At 38.6% G+C, this 18,479-nt stretch overlaps 2 protein-coding genes across 5 annotated transcripts; one reads left to right on the top strand and one right to left on the bottom strand.

Annotated features, from left to right (window-relative positions):
- Positions 1-1,962: 1,962 nt before the first annotated feature.
- Positions 1,963-7,611, bottom strand: LOC122666157 (probable E3 ubiquitin-protein ligase RHB1A). 3 transcript variants are annotated; one of them, XM_043862285.1, is made up of 5 exons: positions 7,552-7,611; positions 3,620-3,749; positions 2,547-2,979; positions 2,277-2,386; positions 1,963-2,031 (listed from the first exon to the last, which is right to left on the bottom strand). In XM_043862285.1, the coding sequence occupies exons 2-5, from the start codon at positions 3,683-3,685 to the stop codon at positions 2,008-2,010; spliced, it is 633 nt and encodes a 210-aa protein (XP_043718220.1). In that variant the 5' UTR covers positions 3,686-3,749; positions 7,552-7,611; the 3' UTR covers positions 1,963-2,007. The 3 variants fall into 3 exon arrangements, with proteins under 3 accessions (XP_043718220.1, XP_043718222.1, XP_043718221.1); XM_043862287.1 differs by having other exon boundaries at positions 2,547-2,970; XM_043862286.1 differs by having other exon boundaries at positions 3,620-3,744.
- A 5,578-nt stretch (positions 7,612-13,189) lies between these two features.
- LOC122663727 (pentatricopeptide repeat-containing protein At2g46050, mitochondrial) lies at positions 13,190-16,835 on the top strand. 2 transcript variants are annotated; one of them, XM_043859366.1, is made up of 3 exons: positions 13,190-15,363; positions 15,605-15,700; positions 16,639-16,835. In XM_043859366.1, the coding sequence occupies exon 1, from the start codon at positions 13,237-13,239 to the stop codon at positions 15,289-15,291; it is 2,055 nt and encodes a 684-aa protein (XP_043715301.1). In that variant the 5' UTR covers positions 13,190-13,236; the 3' UTR covers positions 15,292-15,363; positions 15,605-15,700; positions 16,639-16,835. The 2 variants fall into 2 exon arrangements, with proteins under 2 accessions (XP_043715301.1, XP_043715302.1); XM_043859367.1 differs by lacking the exon at positions 16,639-16,835 and having other exon boundaries at positions 15,605-15,743.
- Positions 16,836-18,479: the final 1,644 nt, after the last annotated feature.

Raw genomic sequence — 18,479 nt, 5'->3', positions numbered from 1 at the left:
GTACATCTCGTCTCTGTGCTGTTTTCCAGACTTATTGAGAAGGAAGACAGTAACGGATTTGAAACTCCACCACCACAAACGACAAACGATGATTCTGTTTTCATCTACCTATGTTGCTGGTATTTTTCAGTTGGTCTCTTCGGGTTTGATCTTTCAACATTTGATGCATCGCGGGCTACCAAATTAAACGGCTTCGAGGACATGCTAACCCAATCGTCATCTCTTTCACCCGCTTGGATGATGATCCATTCACGTTGCTGAACACTCTTTGCACCAATTAGGGATGTAAATGAATAGCCGAAATCCGATTCTGTATCCTTTTAGCATTATCCGAATCCATCCAAAAGCTAAACGGTTATGGATATGGATAGACCATAACTATCCGAAAAACTATATTTACATGTAAACGGATAAAATATCCAATTCGTATCTGTTTAGCACTATCCGAATCCGTTCGAAAACTAATTGAATGCGGATGCAAATATAGCACTATCTGAACCGAATCCGCTCCATTTACATCCCTAGCACCAATGGGATCGGTCTCAGCCAATACCAATCTAAGTCAGCCCTTATTGGTCAGATTTGCCCTAATTTTCAATAAAAATTGTTATTTTACTGTTACCCTTGATCTGTATTGATCCACTGATATGGGATCGCCCCAGAATCGGTATCGCCAATCGATCTCCTTAGAATCATTGTGTGCACATTGCATGTTTAGACTTGATGGCCACCAGACCATTGTGAAGACTGATTCAATTCGGATCCCACCGATCCCAATCTTGATTCCTGGTGTATTTCTTGCTTTAAAACTTAAGTCTCGGCCATTCTAATGTAGGGTTTTAGTAATCGGTATCAATCTCTCGATCCGGATCAGTCATGTTTTCTTTAAAAAGAAAATTGATTTTTTTTTTACTTATCCGTACCAATCCACCGATACCGATATGGATATGGATCGACCGTTCTAATAACCATGCTCTCAGCTATGAACTGATCGCAAAAACCTTCATGCACATTTGACCCCTCAGTTTTGGCATTTTGTAGCTACTCCTTTTGTTTATTACTCAGTTCCTAGATCATTACATTTTTTCGTATTCTTGATTCCTTGCTTTTGTTATTGGACCGGGTTAGGGTTTGATGGATCGGGCTCACTCTGGCCTACCATGGCCTAAATTAAAAATAAATAAAAATTTGGGGCTCCTAAGGCTGGGATAGTGCATATGTTTCAACATGTGAGCCACAATCAGAGTCTGAAAAATCATTATTCGATCGGTCAAATCAGCGATTTGGATCGCATTAAAAAAAAAAGGATGTCAAAAATATTCCTGCACACAGCCACGGATGTCATGAAATGGTCATTTGATCACTCACTGTGTTCAACAAAGCTCTCATTTTCCATTCTTTTGCTTCACAAAGAAATCTTGCCTCAAGTATTACCATGTGCAATCAAATCCACTGCACCAGCATTTTATAGATGGAGAATATTGCAGAATACACAATGGTGGTCAAGGGCAACAATCAGAATATCTGAGATGGATGGTCCAATGCCCCCTTGGTTTTGCACCTTTAGAAGTATTATCGGAAAAAAAAACCAAGCTTATATCATCGTTGCTTCACAGATTGAAGGATAAGCTGTACAGAAAAGAAAGAAAATGAACTCCTGAACTGGAAAACAATAAGAAAATGTAGAATTTACCAATTTCTATATTCCTTCAAAATGAAAAAAAAGGGGACCCATTTAGTAGGCATGCAGCTTGGATTATTCTTCTGCCTCTGAACTGCCAACCACATCTGAGCACTAACAATCCAGTTTGAACAATTGAAGAAGACATAAGGGAACAGCAGACTATTTTGATGTCTTGTAGTAGGTCTCCTCCATCTTTTGCAACAACTAAAGCATAATCTGACAATGACAACTACTAATCGAGTAATCCCCATGCATCCATACCCCTCTGCTAGAAAGCTTCCATCTAATTACAACCGAAAAACTTTTCTCTCCACTCTCCTCATTCATGACTGGTTGAATATCATTTCCTGCAACATACAAAGAAGCAGAGTTTGTTCATATATGCATATCTATGAGAAAGGCCAGCTAGTATGGAGAAAGAATGCAAGAAACAAGAAAAGGAAAACAATTTTGCTGGAGAACTATTTAATTGATGACAAGGTATCCAATTAACAACCGAATAGTAAAAGCAAAAGAATAATTTAGCTCTTCATTCTTTAAGAGAAACATGTTATCTAAATACCGCAAAATCAAAATTCTACCCAAAGCTGACCTGATCGCATACAGGGCAGGTGTCACTTCTTTCCATCCATTCAAGAATGCAGGAAAGGTGAAAATGATGTTCACATTTTGTGATAATTCTTGGGTTCTCCTTATCGTACTCTGCAGGGAAGAAACATCTAAAGGTTTATTGGCAGCCTTTCGAGCTCTACTACTACCCCCGGTGCTTCTTCTGAAGCAGAGAAGCAGTTAATCTGATTAATTCTCAATTGATCAAGATGGAATTAGCAAAACATGCCAAGAGTAATGACATGTTTCTTACCTTCAAAACATGTAGGGCAAACATCCTCCTCCTCAACCGCTGAAACAATAGGTTCACTCAACTTTGAGAGTTCAACCTCAGACTCCTCTATAGAGGCAAGTGCAGAATTTTTTTCAATATTGCAGTCTGATTCTTTCACACTTTCACACGCAGCTGATGTTTCAAAACCACTGCCATTGATTGTTTCTCCAACAGCTTCAGTATCTGTGGACTGCAGCACATTGTCACTCTTGTTGGCACTACTTCCTTGAGTGACTGGAGGAGTTTGTGGACGGCCTAAATCCACATCATATGGTAGGGGAGTAGGAGGTGCTTGGTAAGTATCAGGTGTTGATATTTCCAGATTTGTATCAACTAGGAGCCCAGTAGAGAGTGCAGAGGCTGCATCATGGTGTGATGATAAGGGTTCACGCTCGTCCGATGTCCGCGGGCACTGCAGACAGGGGATGACAAATTGAAAAAGGATATCTGAAGGCAAATACAATTTTATGAAATGTCTTTCTTTTATAAAACAAACCACTGTTTACAGTTATACACTAAGTCGCTACATTGAGAAGGCAGAGCCAAAACAACAAATACAAGCTTTTCAGGGCCAGGAAAATCCGTTCTAAATCAATTGAATACACCCAAAGAGATCCAGAAGTTATATAGAGGGAAAAACTGAAATGTACAGAGATGGACATATGCATGATTGATCCAACCAAGGAAATCTATAGTGCCAAATCAATAAAATAAGTATTATCCCAATCATTTACTCTAATCAAACAAAATTTCAGAAAGAAGGTCTACATGGAACAAGATCATCTCATAATTCTAGCCTCTGGACAAAATTTTCAATGTAGCAGTTCGGTGGTGCATCTTGAACCAATATTCATAACAAATGTTAAAATTTCTTGTTTACATGCTCTGGTATTTTTCTTAATTCCCAGACACCAGATGGGACCCTTAATGCATAAACCCAACATTTGGAATCCTGATATCCAGAAACCTATTCCCCAAATCCATAGAAAATTAGTACATCTGCAAGAAATAACATAAGATAAATCTGATTTTAAAGGGCAGAAACTACTAACATAGTAATATACTGGTGTCGCGTTAAGTTGAGACCTTCTGGAAGAACAACAGCAGCAACCTCCCATTTCTTTCAATTATCTCAAATATCCAGCAGAAACTATTGGCAGTTGGTACATCTTTTTCCCTTTCCTTTCCCAAAAAAAAAAGGAGAAATAAATGCCATCAGAGTAGAGAGAAACAATCCCCTAGCTGAATGCATAAAAGCTATGACACCCCTCCCCCCTCCCCTCAAAAAAAATTAATGCAAAATAGTTGTTCAAACATCAAAATTACTGAACAATATTGAAAGATGCAAATTAAAAGCATGAACAATCTAGCCTAGGGAAAACAAAAATAAAAATCAAAGTACAATGAGAAAAAGATGCAAAAGACAGACATGAAGTGCAAGCATCACAAATGCATGGAGAAGCTTTTGTAAATTCATATTGCTTGCCACATTAATTCCCTGTGAACTCTCTTGTCCAATTGAGGAGGTACTAGGAAGCAACAGGATGAGGATTCCCTTGGATATAGATTCCCCTTATTTTGCATATATATATATATATTAAAATACATAACTTCTGCCTATCCCACAAAAGAATGTAGGAAATGTCAATAACCAAGCAGGTGATATTGTTGAAGTACCCAAGAACTAGTGACAGATCATATTAGAATAGAAAGAAGATAAAAATGGTGAAACACTTCAATTTCCAGGTCTACAATTAAGATAATCTCCAGTTACCAATGTTGAGTGGATACGGAGGTAAGTATCAGAATCTGTCAAGAAATTAACATCATACTGGTAATAAAGTTACTGCAGACATGTTACCTCTGTGACAGAATCTTCTGCAGAAAAGAAACAGAACTCTTATGGTATGACAGATGTTAATTTATGATGCAAAGAGATGGGGAGGTGTCTGGAAGGAAGAAAGACAAAAGAATGATAATAGTTATACCACTCAAAAACATGGGGATCAAAGTATAAGTAACATGCATAGGAATATCCACCAACTCCAAAAATTATACCTGATCCTGTCACTAACAATCCCCATAAAGTCCTTACTCAGTGGTTCATCGGCAAGCTATGATTTGTTTACAGTTCTCTCAAATAGTTCTCATGTGTGCACACGAGACATGTCAGACCATAGTTATCAAGGCGGCAAGGCGACCACGGCGTTTGAGGGCCTTCCTAAGCGCCTTGGCGATAGGGCGGCCGCAAGGCGTCGCCTTGGCGAACAAGGCGTTCTAGTGTTCTTTTTTTCATTTAACCAATTTATTTGACACAAATAGCATATTAAAAATTATATAATTCTACTTCTTTGCCAAATAAATATTAAAGAGGATATTGCCAATAGAATTACGAAGGGCCGAACGGATGGATGAAGCAAAAAGGTGCTCCTGGTGATTGAAGGAATAAATATACAAGTCAGGTGTAGGAGCACCTTATCTTTTCAAAGAAAAATTATGGGCAACGAAACAGCAGATTCAGCACCTTATCTTTAATCGTTAACAAAATAGACCAGAAGAAAGGGAGTACGAAGAACTGAAATCAAAAGAGAAGAACTGAAATCAAATAAAAAAAAATCAAAACACTTACTGACTTACAGCAGTGCTGGCCGGAATTTGTCGCCGGAGTAAAGGAAGACAGCTGGTTTCCGTTGCAAAAGGAAGAAACAGAAAGATGTGGTTAGAAGAAAAGGGTTTGGACTTTGGATATTAGAAGAAGAAGAAAAAAAAAGAATGCATAAGTGCACAAAATTACAATACTTACCGGTGGGGGTGGAGATGGAGAATGAGATCTCAGAAATGAAGGGCACAGATTTTAGAAACCTTGATGGACTGAGGACTGAGAGGGAAGTGATGAAGTCTCAACTCTCAAGTTGCCGCTGCAAGCCTGCAACTCCGGCCGCTGCCGCTGCTTCTTTTCTCTGGAGATTGAGAATGAGATATTGAGATGTCGCAACTTGGAAATAAAGGGGTCGAAGGACTGAGGACTGAGGACTGAGGACTGAGAGAGAACTCAGGGAAGCCTCGAAGGAAGTCTCAAGGTCGCTGCTGCTTCTTCTCTTTCGGTTTTTTTGTTCTTTCGATTTTGGAATGTGAAGGAATTCGATTTGATAAGTTACTTTTTAGGTTTTTTTTTTATATTTATTTTAAGTTTTAAGTTTTTACTTATGATTCCATGCTTCTCAGAGCATGGAACTAAACATACACCCCCAATGAGATATTTCCAATTAGAATATCTTATTAAAACATAAAAAAAAATTAAAAAACAAAAGTAAACCAAAAAAAGGTCTAAGGCGACCGCCCAGAAGAAAAGGCATCCCAAGGCGCTTAAGGCGACACCTTGGTGTCCAAGGCGCTCGCCTTTCTGTTACACACTAAAGCGTCCAACCGCCTAGACCCTCTAAAACCGCCTAGACGCCATGGCGCCGCCTTGATAACTATGTGTCAGACACATTTGGAATATCGGCTAGAAATGTGTTTGCAAAAGCTATTATCTTTTCTTTCTTTTTTTTTTTTTTCGATTCCATGTTTCTAGGTGCTGCTAATTCAATGATTTATTCTTTATCCTTTGTTTCTTCTTAATGACCTCAAGGAATGCAAACCATGAAAAGAGTGATGAACAACTGACATCCTATATAGAGATAATGAAAATCAATAAAATAAAAATAACAGCAGCCATTAATCATATATACAGGACCTCTATCTTCCATATATACACTTTCACATGTGAAAACTAACTTAAAATCCAATGGCAAGTGCTTCGCCTAGTGTGAACAGTTTTCCATCTGGAGTATGTAAGGACATCCAAACTCATCATTAGATCTAGCAATACACACAGTAGATCCAAGGACTGGTGTCATCAGGAGTAGAGTGGCAAAGTGCAAGCCAGGAAGATCTTGGAATCAACCAAGTACTCATAAATCTTCCTTTTTGCCCAGGACTTCTTAACCCTACACAATGCTACTGCATCGCCACTTCCAGCATTATATCTTTTTTTTTCCAATCATGCGGGGGGAGGGGGAAGGGGGTTGGGAGGTGTTTGACAAAGAGCATAACTATTGCTGAGATTAAGATGCCTGCATTTCTACAGTAGGAAATGGTAGACATCAAACAGTAATAAGAATATAATTAAATAATTAACTAAAATAAAAGGACCAAAAAAAAAAAAGAAACACAATAAGATTATTAATACCTATAATTAGCTAGTAATAGATTGATGCAAAGGCTAAGGACAGCTTTCTTATTGGCTTGAATTTAAATCTCTCTTCACAGCAAATTTAAGGGGGGGAAAAAAGGGATTTCCTCACAACCAGAGCCAGGAAAACCTTTTCTATGATCTTTGAATTCAGTTCTATAAACAAATTACTGCTGACAACCCTCAGTTATATGGTTCCTCCATAATCATTGGACCCCATTAGAGGCCACATGGTATTCTTGCATATTACAATGTTTGCCAGTACTTTAATTCAAGTTCATTAACTTACGAGGCAAAAATGCCAAGTACATTCTCCCATGGTTTTTCTTCCTTAAAATGTGTCATTCATCATTCTTGTAGTGGATTAAACCATATCCCAAATTTGATGCAAACTTTACGTTGCATTGCAAAAGTCAACTCCAAACCCCACATCGAAGAAGATTAAAAATATAACTGAACAAGAAAATACAACTGTAAGAATCTCTAGAACTTAAATTTGCAACACCCCCCCCCCCCCCCCCCAAAAAAAAAAATGACAGCTTTAGAATTGATTCAAACAGTTTGTGTGCAAAATAACTCTTCATAGCGAGAAAAAAAAATTTGATTCCCAATAAGGATACATTTGGTTAGTGAGAAAGAAACAAAAAAGAAAGAAGTTGCCAAATTTTCAGACATTTCTTCTGCATTTGGTTCTCCAGAAAATTTAAATTCAATTACTTCTTTAAACAAGGGCAAATCAAAGATAAGTACCTTTTTTTGTCCGCTGGATAGCTCCACCACTTATGAATTGTTTTTTCTTCTTCTTAGTATTCAACTAATCAATCTCTTTGCTTTCAAAGTGACTCAAACATGTGTTGCCATCTGGCAACATCCCTCTGCTTTCTAGCCTCACTGGTAACAACAAAATCTGCAGAGTGTTGATCCAAACAATCAAGAATTAAAGTTATTAACTTAATAACATTTCATTAAACTTGCCTGATTAAAATAAACCTCAAGACGCCAATGAGATAGATATAACTGAATATATAAGCTACTGAGTATCCAAATAAAATAAAATAAAAAATCTCCAAAGTTTCCTTAAAAACTGTCATAATTCGTTCTATGGATCCTATCAATTCATGAAGAAAAACACTCAACTGGCCACCAATACTATTAAACAGTTGCACCATAATCACTTGAACTTTTACCTTAATGAATATATTGCTAAACAACCAGGAACCAAAACATCCGAGTATGCAATCACTACAGAGTATGGAAAGCGAAAACAACATCAGGCCCAGAACGAGATACAAGGCGAGTTCCTCTCAAATAAAGGAGAAAGAACTCCGATAACCAAATAAATGAACCAGAATAAATCCTGAGCGCCATGTGTTATAATAATCAATAAAATAAGAAGAAATTAACAGAGAATTTTATTACCCTAACAAAATACAGAAACATACCAATTTGGATAGAGAGAACGACAACCGAATCAATATACAACTCAGAAAACATGCAAAGCTTTGTCAAATCCAAGCCTATCCAAACTAAACAACGAGAACAGCTATCCAGTTAATTTGATGAAAGGAATAAAGGGGAAAAATTCAATCACCCCCCCACCCTCCCCCAATCCACCTCCCAAAACAAACAGAATTCAGTGATTCTTCCAACTATTTCAGCTTTGATGAATCCAAATTCCAGACTAACATAAACCCTAAGCAGAGCAAGCAAAAGCAAATTCCAATTGAAGAAAAAGAAAAACAAGAAAGGGATTACCCTGCACCAATCCACCATGTCGCTACTTCAAACTATCTCAGTCTAAAAACGCCACTTAAGCAGCAAAGAGCCGTGACTGACTCCAACTACACTCTACATACTTGTGTAGTTATCTTCCCTGTATCTCAACTTCTCAACCGTTGAACCCCTGTACCCAGATCGGATCATATTGGAATCATTTTCGATCGGTCACAAATCGGCCAAAATGTATCGGCCAATCTGGTCAATCCGATCCCGATTAACCCTTGTACCAGGGATTTAAAAACACGGAATTGGAATACAGATTGGTCCCGGCCGGTTCCAATCTAGATCAGATAAAATTGAAATCGATTGGATCAGTCACGATTCTGCGAAATGTGCCTTAATCTTAGAAATTCAATACGGTTCGTTTGATCCGAATAATGAACTAGATTCGGAATCAGTCTCGGCCTGTTCCAATTCAGATAGACCGATCCGATCCCGGTTCTTAAAACACTATTTTGTACAAAAGTCGTCTTACTAATTTGATCCATGTGATGCATGCATCTTAATCTTAGATTATGGATCAAATTTTCCTACATCGGACGGTGAAGATCCATTCAATGGTCAGAATCAAGAAAATTCTTATATTGCCCAGAATGTTTAAGTAAAGAATATGTGGTGCTTGGCGGCTTTGAGTCTGTGATTTTTTCATTTCTAAGTATCTGTGGGTCCCAGTTACGGATATGGGGTGGTGGTCCCATAATTTTAGGCCTATAGAATTTTCTAAATTGGAATACGTAAAGTGGGGCTCACATGGCAGATAAGGATCTTCTCCACATGAGACACGTGACATGCGTCCATGTGGGACGGGGGAAATATTAGTATAGTTTTGTTAACGCTAATTCTAAATTAGGTCAACCTATTGAGTAGGTGAGTTTTGGTCGCTAAGAATCACTGCAATTAGTATGAGAGAATCAATGAGAGGCCACCAAAAAGCATCTCAGTCTGGGGTTTCCAACGACTTGGGACTTGGGACTTGGGTGCAACAGGAATTGACCTCAACTCACCTGATTGCCTAGGGAAAATTGCATATGATCTCACAAGTCCCATGATTTGTAAAGCTACTAATGACTCTCACTTCCACACACGCAACCCATAATCCATTTTTAGGGTGAATGTTCTCTGTGCAAGCTGTGCAGCTTGCACCTAGGCATGTGGGCAGCCTGTGCAGGGGGTACGCTGGTCATTGCGCCCACCCTCATGTGTCTAGACTCAGGTTGTGCTGTGATATAGTGAACATCACCCTATTTTTTTTAAGAGTCGATGTTCTCTGTGGGGGAACATGGCTCCGCATCCGATTGCGAGGCCTTTACACAAATGTGGGGATCAAAGAGGGTACGTGTAAAGGCATCCAACAAGAAGGTTAAGACGGTTATTTCACACTACCTTGGGTAGTTGTGTATGATTATAATGATAAGGAGAGAGTTGGGCATTTTGTCCGCTTTTCGCAAACTAGCATTTGTGCTCAATGGAGAGGGTGAGACAAAAAGGGTAAAGAGTTGTTTCCAAAAGGTAAAAGATGGTTTGGGCACAACGCCTGTATCCTTGTCTATACTCTATACCCATAATGATCGATAGTGATGCTCTTCACTCTTGGCCTCAACCACTATTGTCATACAATACAAGTAGGACTTAATTTCTCTTCACCCATGGTGATGGGATTACCTATCATAATTTTTGTTGAATCGTGGGGTACGAACGACTTCGTAAAATAAAGGGTCATCATATTTCATTGTTGATTTTCTTCACATTAGGTAAAAGAAAACTTCCTACATTCAACTAAGGGAAAAAATTCTTGTGTGACATCAATGCACTCCAAGCTAGGGTTTTAAAAAAGAAAAATTGGGAGTTGAATCAGGTCCAACCAATTTTGATTCAATATCATTTTGAATTAATTAAAATCAGTTAGGAATTGATTAGAATCAACCATAACCTAATATTTTGTACATGATTGGTCGATTCGGATTGAATCAGTCAGAATCAGAATTGAGCTCAACCAATTTTGATATGAATAGGGGGATTTGGACAATCCGATTCTGAATATTGATTTTGTGACTATACATCTCTCTCGTTGTTTTTTTTTTTTATTGATTTCTCTCTCTTAACCCGACAATTTGTTTTTGGTAAAAAGGAACTTTACTGATTGCTAGAGTGTGTATACGCATTAGCATCATTTACATAAAGTTCATGAAGCCAAAGAATGGCATGTGGCCAACTTGTCTCACACATAAGAGACATAGCCTTCCTTGTCTAACCCTAGGATTACAAACAAAATCAATGGAAGCGAAGGAAATTGAGATCCTCTGCACAGCAGCCACAATTTGAGTCTTATGTCAATGAGACCATCCTCCACATCGCGTTTGGTATGACATAGAAGATTGCCTTGGGTTAACGTAGAGGGAAGAAAAGTTTCACCTTTTTCTTTTTTTTTTTTTGGGTAAAAAGAAGAAAGGTTTCACCTATCAACCAAAAAAAAAAAATCACCTGTAAGGGGGGAAAAAATAGGTTCATTAAACCTAAATAAGTATGCATTTCCCTCATTTTTTTTTTTTTTTCTTTTGGGATTTTGCCTTCGGGGGGTCGGGGTAGTTATTTTCCTATTAGTAATCTTTGTTCTTTTCATTGTATAGTTATTTGGACAACTTAGAAATTAAGTAAGGAATTTCATTCCATTAATTTCAAAGCAAATCTCCCAGTGTCTACAATCATTACCACGCGTTTCCATTATTATCATTTGTCATGTGAGTATCATATTTAAATTCTACCCAGAAAAAGTATCATATTTACATTATGGGTGAAGGTTTCCTCAAAAGTTATAATGGATAGTGGAAACCACATTAATGAGAGGGTGGGAGAGTCTGAGACGGATTAGTTTACTTGGGGGTGATTCATATTTTGTTTAAGGAAAGAGTGTGTCAGTGTAATCCTCACAAAGATTTAGTTCATGGTTTCAGTTCTGGTATCGATCACTGTCGATCCGATATTGATACAGAATTACAGATTAGCTAATTGGATTAGACGGTTTTGCCCCCAAGATTTTATCCTTAATATTTTTTTTAAACCAATATGGCCAATTCGATACCGATACCTAAATCCATGAATCTCCATGACTCATTATATTAGAGGATGTAGGATCCTCACTTTGGAGTCATGGGATCATTTATGTGAGGAGAGGGATTTACATGCTTCCTATTTATATTTAAAATCTTACACACCAAACTAATAGCGGATAATAAAAGATAGGACAAGCGATCTCTACTTGGCTGCATGATCTCTACACAAGCGTCTGGGTCAATGGGTGAGTATGTCTGGGTATCTATCCCAGGGGTAGAGGCATCATCTCATGGTACCCTATGAGAGAGCGTAAGAAACACCACAAAGTAGATTAAATATATATTTAATATGGAGAGAGAAGGGAAGTGCATATATTTAATGAGAGAGAAATAGAGAGAGGAGCTAGGCCTCGGAGGGAGACCGGATCTTGTCCTTGTACAAGTATGCCACAAGAGGAGTGGATTCCATGTGAGTGGCCCTGGAGGGCCTTGGACGATACTTGTACAAGGACACGATCTGCGCTCCTCAAAGGAAAATAGGCACTTACAATTGAACAATAATAATAATAATAAAAGATCGAGTTTTCCTTCACCCTTGGCAAGGGAGTAATTGAGGGTTTAGATGGTCTCCGTAGGGTATTACACAACAATGGGATTATTTTCGATTATTCATAAAAAGAAAAGATATTTATGAACATTGATGGTTGTTGAAAACTTTCTCCATAAAAAAGGGTAATGGTTTGAAAAATCGCGAGCATATGCTACCGATTAGTTATTTCCTCAATAGTCTATGTAGTATGGGCACATTTTTTACATAATAGATAGTTTTGATAAATATTCCAATTATCTGTCATGTGATAGATTAGATGTTGTCCAAATTTTTTGTACCAATTCAATGTTTAGTCTGAACAAAACCTAGTTCGTGAATTATACTTCAATTTGTCTCGAGTGAAATTAAAGGGAAAAAAGAACTCTATTCCCAACACCCCCATGAGTCTATCTCTCTCTTCTCTATATGAAAAGACATTTATGTCCCCTTGTTTTGAGGAGTAAAGAATTAGAAACATGAGAGTGCTAGCGTAGGCCGAATTTTTATCTCCTACAATTCTGACACCCTCCAATTCCCCTATAATGCCTCACATGGGAGCTGAAATGACCACTTACCCACTGCTTGGACACATTTCCCAAGGCAGTGGGTAAGTGGTCATTTCACTCCCATGTGAAGGATTGTAGGGAATTGGAAGGTGTCAGAATTGTAGGTGATAATGATCCAGCGTAGGCCACAATCCTTAGATAGAAAATTACTTTCAAAAAATATATTTATGAAAGGGAAAAGGTTATGCACACCGCCTCTATATCGTAAATTAGCCACTGTGTCTATCTCTCTCCCCCTCCCTCTTGAAATGTCTCCTCTACCCTGCTTCTACGATGCTTGGTCCCGTATCCCCATTGGCTCCTTTACCCTTCTTCTGTCAAAGTCTTAACTTCTCTCTCGCTGCTATCATTTTCCCGTCATTTACAGCTTCTGTTTCATTCGTTTTAAACAAATACTCGTGTAATTCCTGATGCGTCATTACTCGTCTGCACCGGCGGTGTTTCTGGTTCCATGCCCTGTAAATTTATCTCACCTTTCAAGCTCGCCACTAATTTCAAGCGTCACTTATCAGTCATCTCGTCTAATGCTCTTGTTCGAACTCCCGGAAACGGTGAAGAACATGAAGAAGAAGACCCATGTAATAAGACTTTCACTTCTTTACCTGTTGGACGACTCAGAGCTTCATTGGCGACTTTTGGAGCGAATCATGCCAATGTATCCCACTTAAGCGTTTTGTTTTGTTCAAACATTTTGAGAATTTCTGCAAAAATGGGTTTCCTTCCTGAAGGAAGACAAGCCCATTCTCACATCGTTAAATTAGGGTATGATCGTAGACAATCTTTGCAAAACCAGCTTTTGAGTATGTATTTGAGATGCAACAAGTTTGCGGATGCATGCAAGTTGTTCGATAAAATGGACGAAAGAAATGTTGTGTCGTGGAATACAATGATATCTGCGGCAGTTGGCTTTGGTAGAACTTTTCAGTCAACCCACAGTCTGAGTTTGTTATATTTCAAGGAAATGCTTGTAGAGATGGTGGAACCTAACTATATCACTTTTATTGGTTTGCTCCGCAGCACCATTGAGCTAAATGATGTTGAGACAGGGAAACAGTTGCATTGCTTTATAATCAAATCAAAATTAGCTTTGAATTGTTTTGTTGGAAGTGCTCTTGTTGATATCTATTCCAAGTGTAGTTTAGTGGAAGATGCACGACGGGTATTCGATAAGATTCTTATTAGAGATATGGTCTTGTGGAATGTGATGGTTTCCTGCTATGCATATAACAGATTGAGGGAAGAGGCCTTTGGAGTCTTTAAGTTGATGAGGTCTGAAGGTGTAAATGGGGACGACTTTACGTTTAGTAGTCTTTTAAATTCTTGTGGGGTTTTGGGCTCTTGCGAATTGGGGAGGCAGGTACATGGTCTTATTATTAGGCTCTCCTTTGATGTGGATGTTCTTGTGGCTAGTGCACTTGTTAACATGTATGCAAAAAACAAATTTATTGTGGATGCTCGCAGGGTTTTTGATGGAATGATAACACGCAATGTTGTTTCTTGGACCACCATGATTGTGGGTTATGGACAGTTTGGCGATGGAAGGGAAGCTATGAAGCTTCTCAAGAATATGATTCAACAAGGATTTGTGCCAGATGAGCTTACATGGGCTAGCATACTCAGCTCATGTGCCAGTCTGCCTGCAACCAGTGAAATTGTCCAAGCTCATGCCAATGTAGTAAAGAATGGGTGCGAGGCCTTCTTGTCAGTTGCAAATGCCCTCATTAACGCATACTCCAAATGCGGTATTATCACCAGTGCATTTGAGTGTTTTAATTCAATTGTAGACCCAGATATTGTTACATGGACTTCTATGATTGGTGCTTGTGCATTTCATGGTCTTTTCACAGAAGCTATAGAAATTTTTGAGGAGATGGAGTCCAAAGGTTTGAAGCTTGATCAAATTGCATTCCTTGGGGTCCTCTCTGCTTGTAGCCATGGAGGCCGAGTAGAAGAGGGACTACACTACTTTACCTCAATGAGTAAGGACCATGAAATTGTGCCAGATTCAGAACATTTTACTTGTCTCATTGACCTTCTTGGAAGAGCTGGTCATCTGGATGAAGCATTTAATGTTTTGACCAAAATGCCCTTTGAACCTGGTTCAAATTCCTTGGGAGCATTCTTTGGAGCCTGTAAGGTCCAGGGCAACTTAGAATTAGCAAAGTGGGCAGCAGAGAGGCTTTTCATTTTAGAGCCAAATAAATCTGTGAATTATACACTCATGTCTAACCTCTATGCTTCCATCGGACATTGGGTTGATGTGGCAAGAGTTCGCAAAATTATGAGGGGCAGGTGTGACTATAAAGTGCCAGGTTGTAGCTGGATGGAAATTTCTGGTGTGGTTCATACATTTGTATCATGTGACAGATCTCACCCTCAAGCTTCAGAGTTGTATGATATTCTGGGAACGTTGTTTAGGTTAATGAAGGTGAAAAACTACATTACGGATGTGGATTTTCTGGTTCACCCTGTTGAAGATGATTCTGTACTGAGCTTTCTTAACTAGGTTCAGTCTTGTTTTGACAAGCACAATCAGTGTTGGTTGTCTCATGTGATCAGCTCTGTTTTTCATAGAGAGGTAAGAACTGCAAAGGCCTTAATATTGGATAAAGGTTTAATGGTTTCTTATAGTTTCATTTCTTTCTGTTGTTTTTGTTACTATTGAAATGTAAGTTTAAAATGCTATTTCTTTTCGAACATCCTATCTACCAATACAGTTCCTACCCTAAGAAGAATTTTTATACTCACCTCATGTGCTTGATATTCTGAGATTTGCCTATCCTAATCTTTACACACAATTTTCTGATGCCCTCTTTCAGATTTGTGGCTATGGTTTAATGAGAGTTTCCTTCCTCAAACGTATTAGGGTTAGATCGTGGTTGCTTCCTGGAGACCAGCTCTGCTTCACAGTCAGGGTAAGAAGAAGAACTGCAAAGGCCCATATATATATATGTTTATAATTAATAGCTTTAAGATGACTTTTGTGGGTTTTCACACTATTGTTATTTTAATTACTTGAAATCTTACATAATTCTGTATGGACCTTCAATTTCAACCGTACATATCACATCACCTTCTTTACTTATGATTGATCCTAGAAACCTAAAACAATCACTTTCTGGAATCTCTCTCATCAACTTTTATCCCCTCATTTTCTATCATGGAGTTTATAATGTTACACACCATGTAGAATTAAGGAAAATTTTATAGGACAGTGATACAATCTGGGTATGATGTATGGTGCAGACTGTTGGGCAGTTAAGAGTCATATAGATATAACTAAGCATAGTGGAAATGAGGATGTTGAGATTGATGTGTGGCAAAACTAGGAAGGATAAAATAAGGATTAGAGCTGATTTTGGAGTAATTCGATCAAGATAACCTACATGAGAGTCGTTTGAGGTGGCATGGTCATGTTCAATCGAGACCTTGGGATGCTCCAGTCCAAAGGAGTGGCTTGATTCAAATTGAATTTACTAAAAGAGCTAGAGACAGACCTAAAATGACCCTACGAGAAGTGGTGAGGAAAGACATGCATAGCTTAGGTCTTGTTTCAAGAGTGCTCTCTCATAGAGCTGATTGGAGGGCTAAGATCCATGTAGCTGATCCCATTTAGTGGGGATAAGACTGTTGGTGTGTTCTTTTTTTCGTACTTCTATTATTAATGTGTGTCTTTTTATGGATCCATGTAGCTGATCCTATTTAATTGGGATAAGGTTGAGTTGTTGTTGTATAATCCCATCGTGTAGAACGTTCATTTTAAGCTCATGGGCTTGAATTTCTTTGATTAATATCGTGTGCTGTAAGTAACTTAGCTTCACTTGAAACTCTGTGATGGCCTGCCCTGTTTCAGGTTGCAGGGTAGGTTGCACGAAGACTTCTTCCTCATAACACAGAAAATGGATCCAGACCATATGGTTTGGAAGTTAACCTAGAAGAACCTTCTCAATGTTTATTCTTTTAAGGTTTTTTTTTTTTGAAGATATATACAGATTTTCTAAGAGACTTTCAAATTGTCTTTATCAACATAAGAGCTAGAATCTAGTGGTAGTGGGGGGATTTTTATCTGCTGCTGTAACTGCATTGCTGTTGTACTCATCATGGCCCGCTGTGCATACATGGCACCTGCAGTGCCGCATGATGAGTACAGCAGCGCTGCAGTTACAGCAACGGATTAAGTCCGTGGTGGGGCCTGTATGTTTATGGCATATGTGTGGAGACATGCGTATAGAAGTGGTAACTGGTGTTAGGGAGGCCTTGACTTTTGAGTTCAATCTGATGACGTTCTCTCTAGCTAAAACATTGCATAAAACATCTTTTCTTTACCAAACTTCCTGCTCAGCCACATTCTAGGTTTCGGTTTTGGTAGATTAACTTGTCAAGCTATAGGGATTGGACTGGTTTGGGCTGGTGGAATTGCATCTGTTGACCATATAGGTCTCATTGAGATGACCCATAACCTAGCATATACCGTGATTACATTGTGTTTTGGGTATACCTGTTCTGTGATTACTTGGAGACTTTATATTTATATGCATTTTTTTTGTGTTGGGCCAGTTGGCTTGCTGCACTTGGCACAGCCCCTGCGATGGATGAGAAATCAACCAAAAAATACCCTAACCCTAGTTCCCATACAAAGATTAGGCAATCCCGAATCAGATTAACCTGTTTCCTTTGAAAAAATGGATTTTTTTCTATAACATTTTTACCTGTCCGTACCAATCCACCGATACGGGTTCAGTCAAGAATCAATATCGGTCTCCAATCTCCACCAATACTGATTCGATACTAATTCCTTAAACCATGCTCTGGAGTTTGGACTCCAGATCACGTCATTTTATTTCTCGTTCCTTTTATAAATATGCATTATCTCGTAACTCTCTAATGCTCCGGACTAGGGTTTTAGTAATTGTATCGGGATCTATATTGGCCGATATCAGTCTAGATTGAACAAATTTACCTCCATTTTTAACCCCAAAAAAATTGGATATTTTATATTTATACCTTGGTCCATATCAATCTACCAATACAAGATCGATAAAAAAGAATTGATATTAGTCTCCAATGATATTGATATGAATCAGCTGATTCTACCAATCCAATACCAATCTCATACAATGCTCCAGACCCTCTCTGTTTTCTCTCATACCGATGGTTTTAGTAAACAATCCAGGTCGATCCAAACTGGACAGATTTATACTTATTTTCTTTGAAAATTTAAATTTGGATATGAAATTGGCTACTATACGAATCTGCCAATCCAACCGATCCAATACCGATTCCTCAAACCATGCTCGCCACTCACCAGTCCTCTCTAATGACCAGAGAGGAGCCGCACCCTCCACTCCCCTTCCCATGTGCTCTCACGCACACAAGAAAAAAACGGAACACTTTAATGATCACTTTTGTCCATGGAAAGTGAAAGACTCCAAGCATCCACAAAGAAACGCATTAAGGAGTTATTAATTCTGTGAGCAAGATTCAATAGCCACAAACCATGAGTGGCTTCACCGAGGAGGATCCTAATCATTCTTGTGTCACCCTGGCCCAAGGTTTCGTGTAACAAGATTGGCCAACACTGATCCGCTGAAACAAAGAAAAGGACAAGTAGCTGACACCATCAGATGAATATGGCAACCACACCACGCTACACTTGGGTTGGCTTTAGAGCACATCATGTGCAGGCAAAGGCAT

This window comes from Telopea speciosissima, chromosome 6, assembly GCF_018873765.1.
Source record: "Telopea speciosissima isolate NSW1024214 ecotype Mountain lineage chromosome 6, Tspe_v1, whole genome shotgun sequence".
Lineage (NCBI taxonomy): Eukaryota > Viridiplantae > Streptophyta > Magnoliopsida > Proteales > Proteaceae > Telopea > Telopea speciosissima.
This window is presented reverse-complemented; position numbering and strand designations above follow the sequence as displayed.

Excerpts from the sequence above, each read along its gene's own strand:
- LOC122663727 (XM_043859366.1), top strand. The coding sequence starts at position 13,237 with ATGCCCTGTAAATTTATCTCACCTTTCAAGCTCGCCACTAATTTCAAG.
- LOC122666157 (XM_043862285.1), bottom strand. The coding sequence starts at position 3,685 with ATGGGAGGTTGCTGCTGTTGTTCTTCCAGAAGGTCTCAACTTAACGCG. Across the intron at positions 2,980-3,619 it reads CGACACCAGTATATTACTAT|TGCCCGCGGACATCGGACGA; the intron begins GTTAGTAGTTTC and ends CCCTGTCTGCAG. Across the intron at positions 2,387-2,546 it reads TTGCCCTACATGTTTTGAAG|AGTACGATAAGGAGAACCCA; the intron begins GTAAGAAACATG and ends TCTTCCCTGCAG.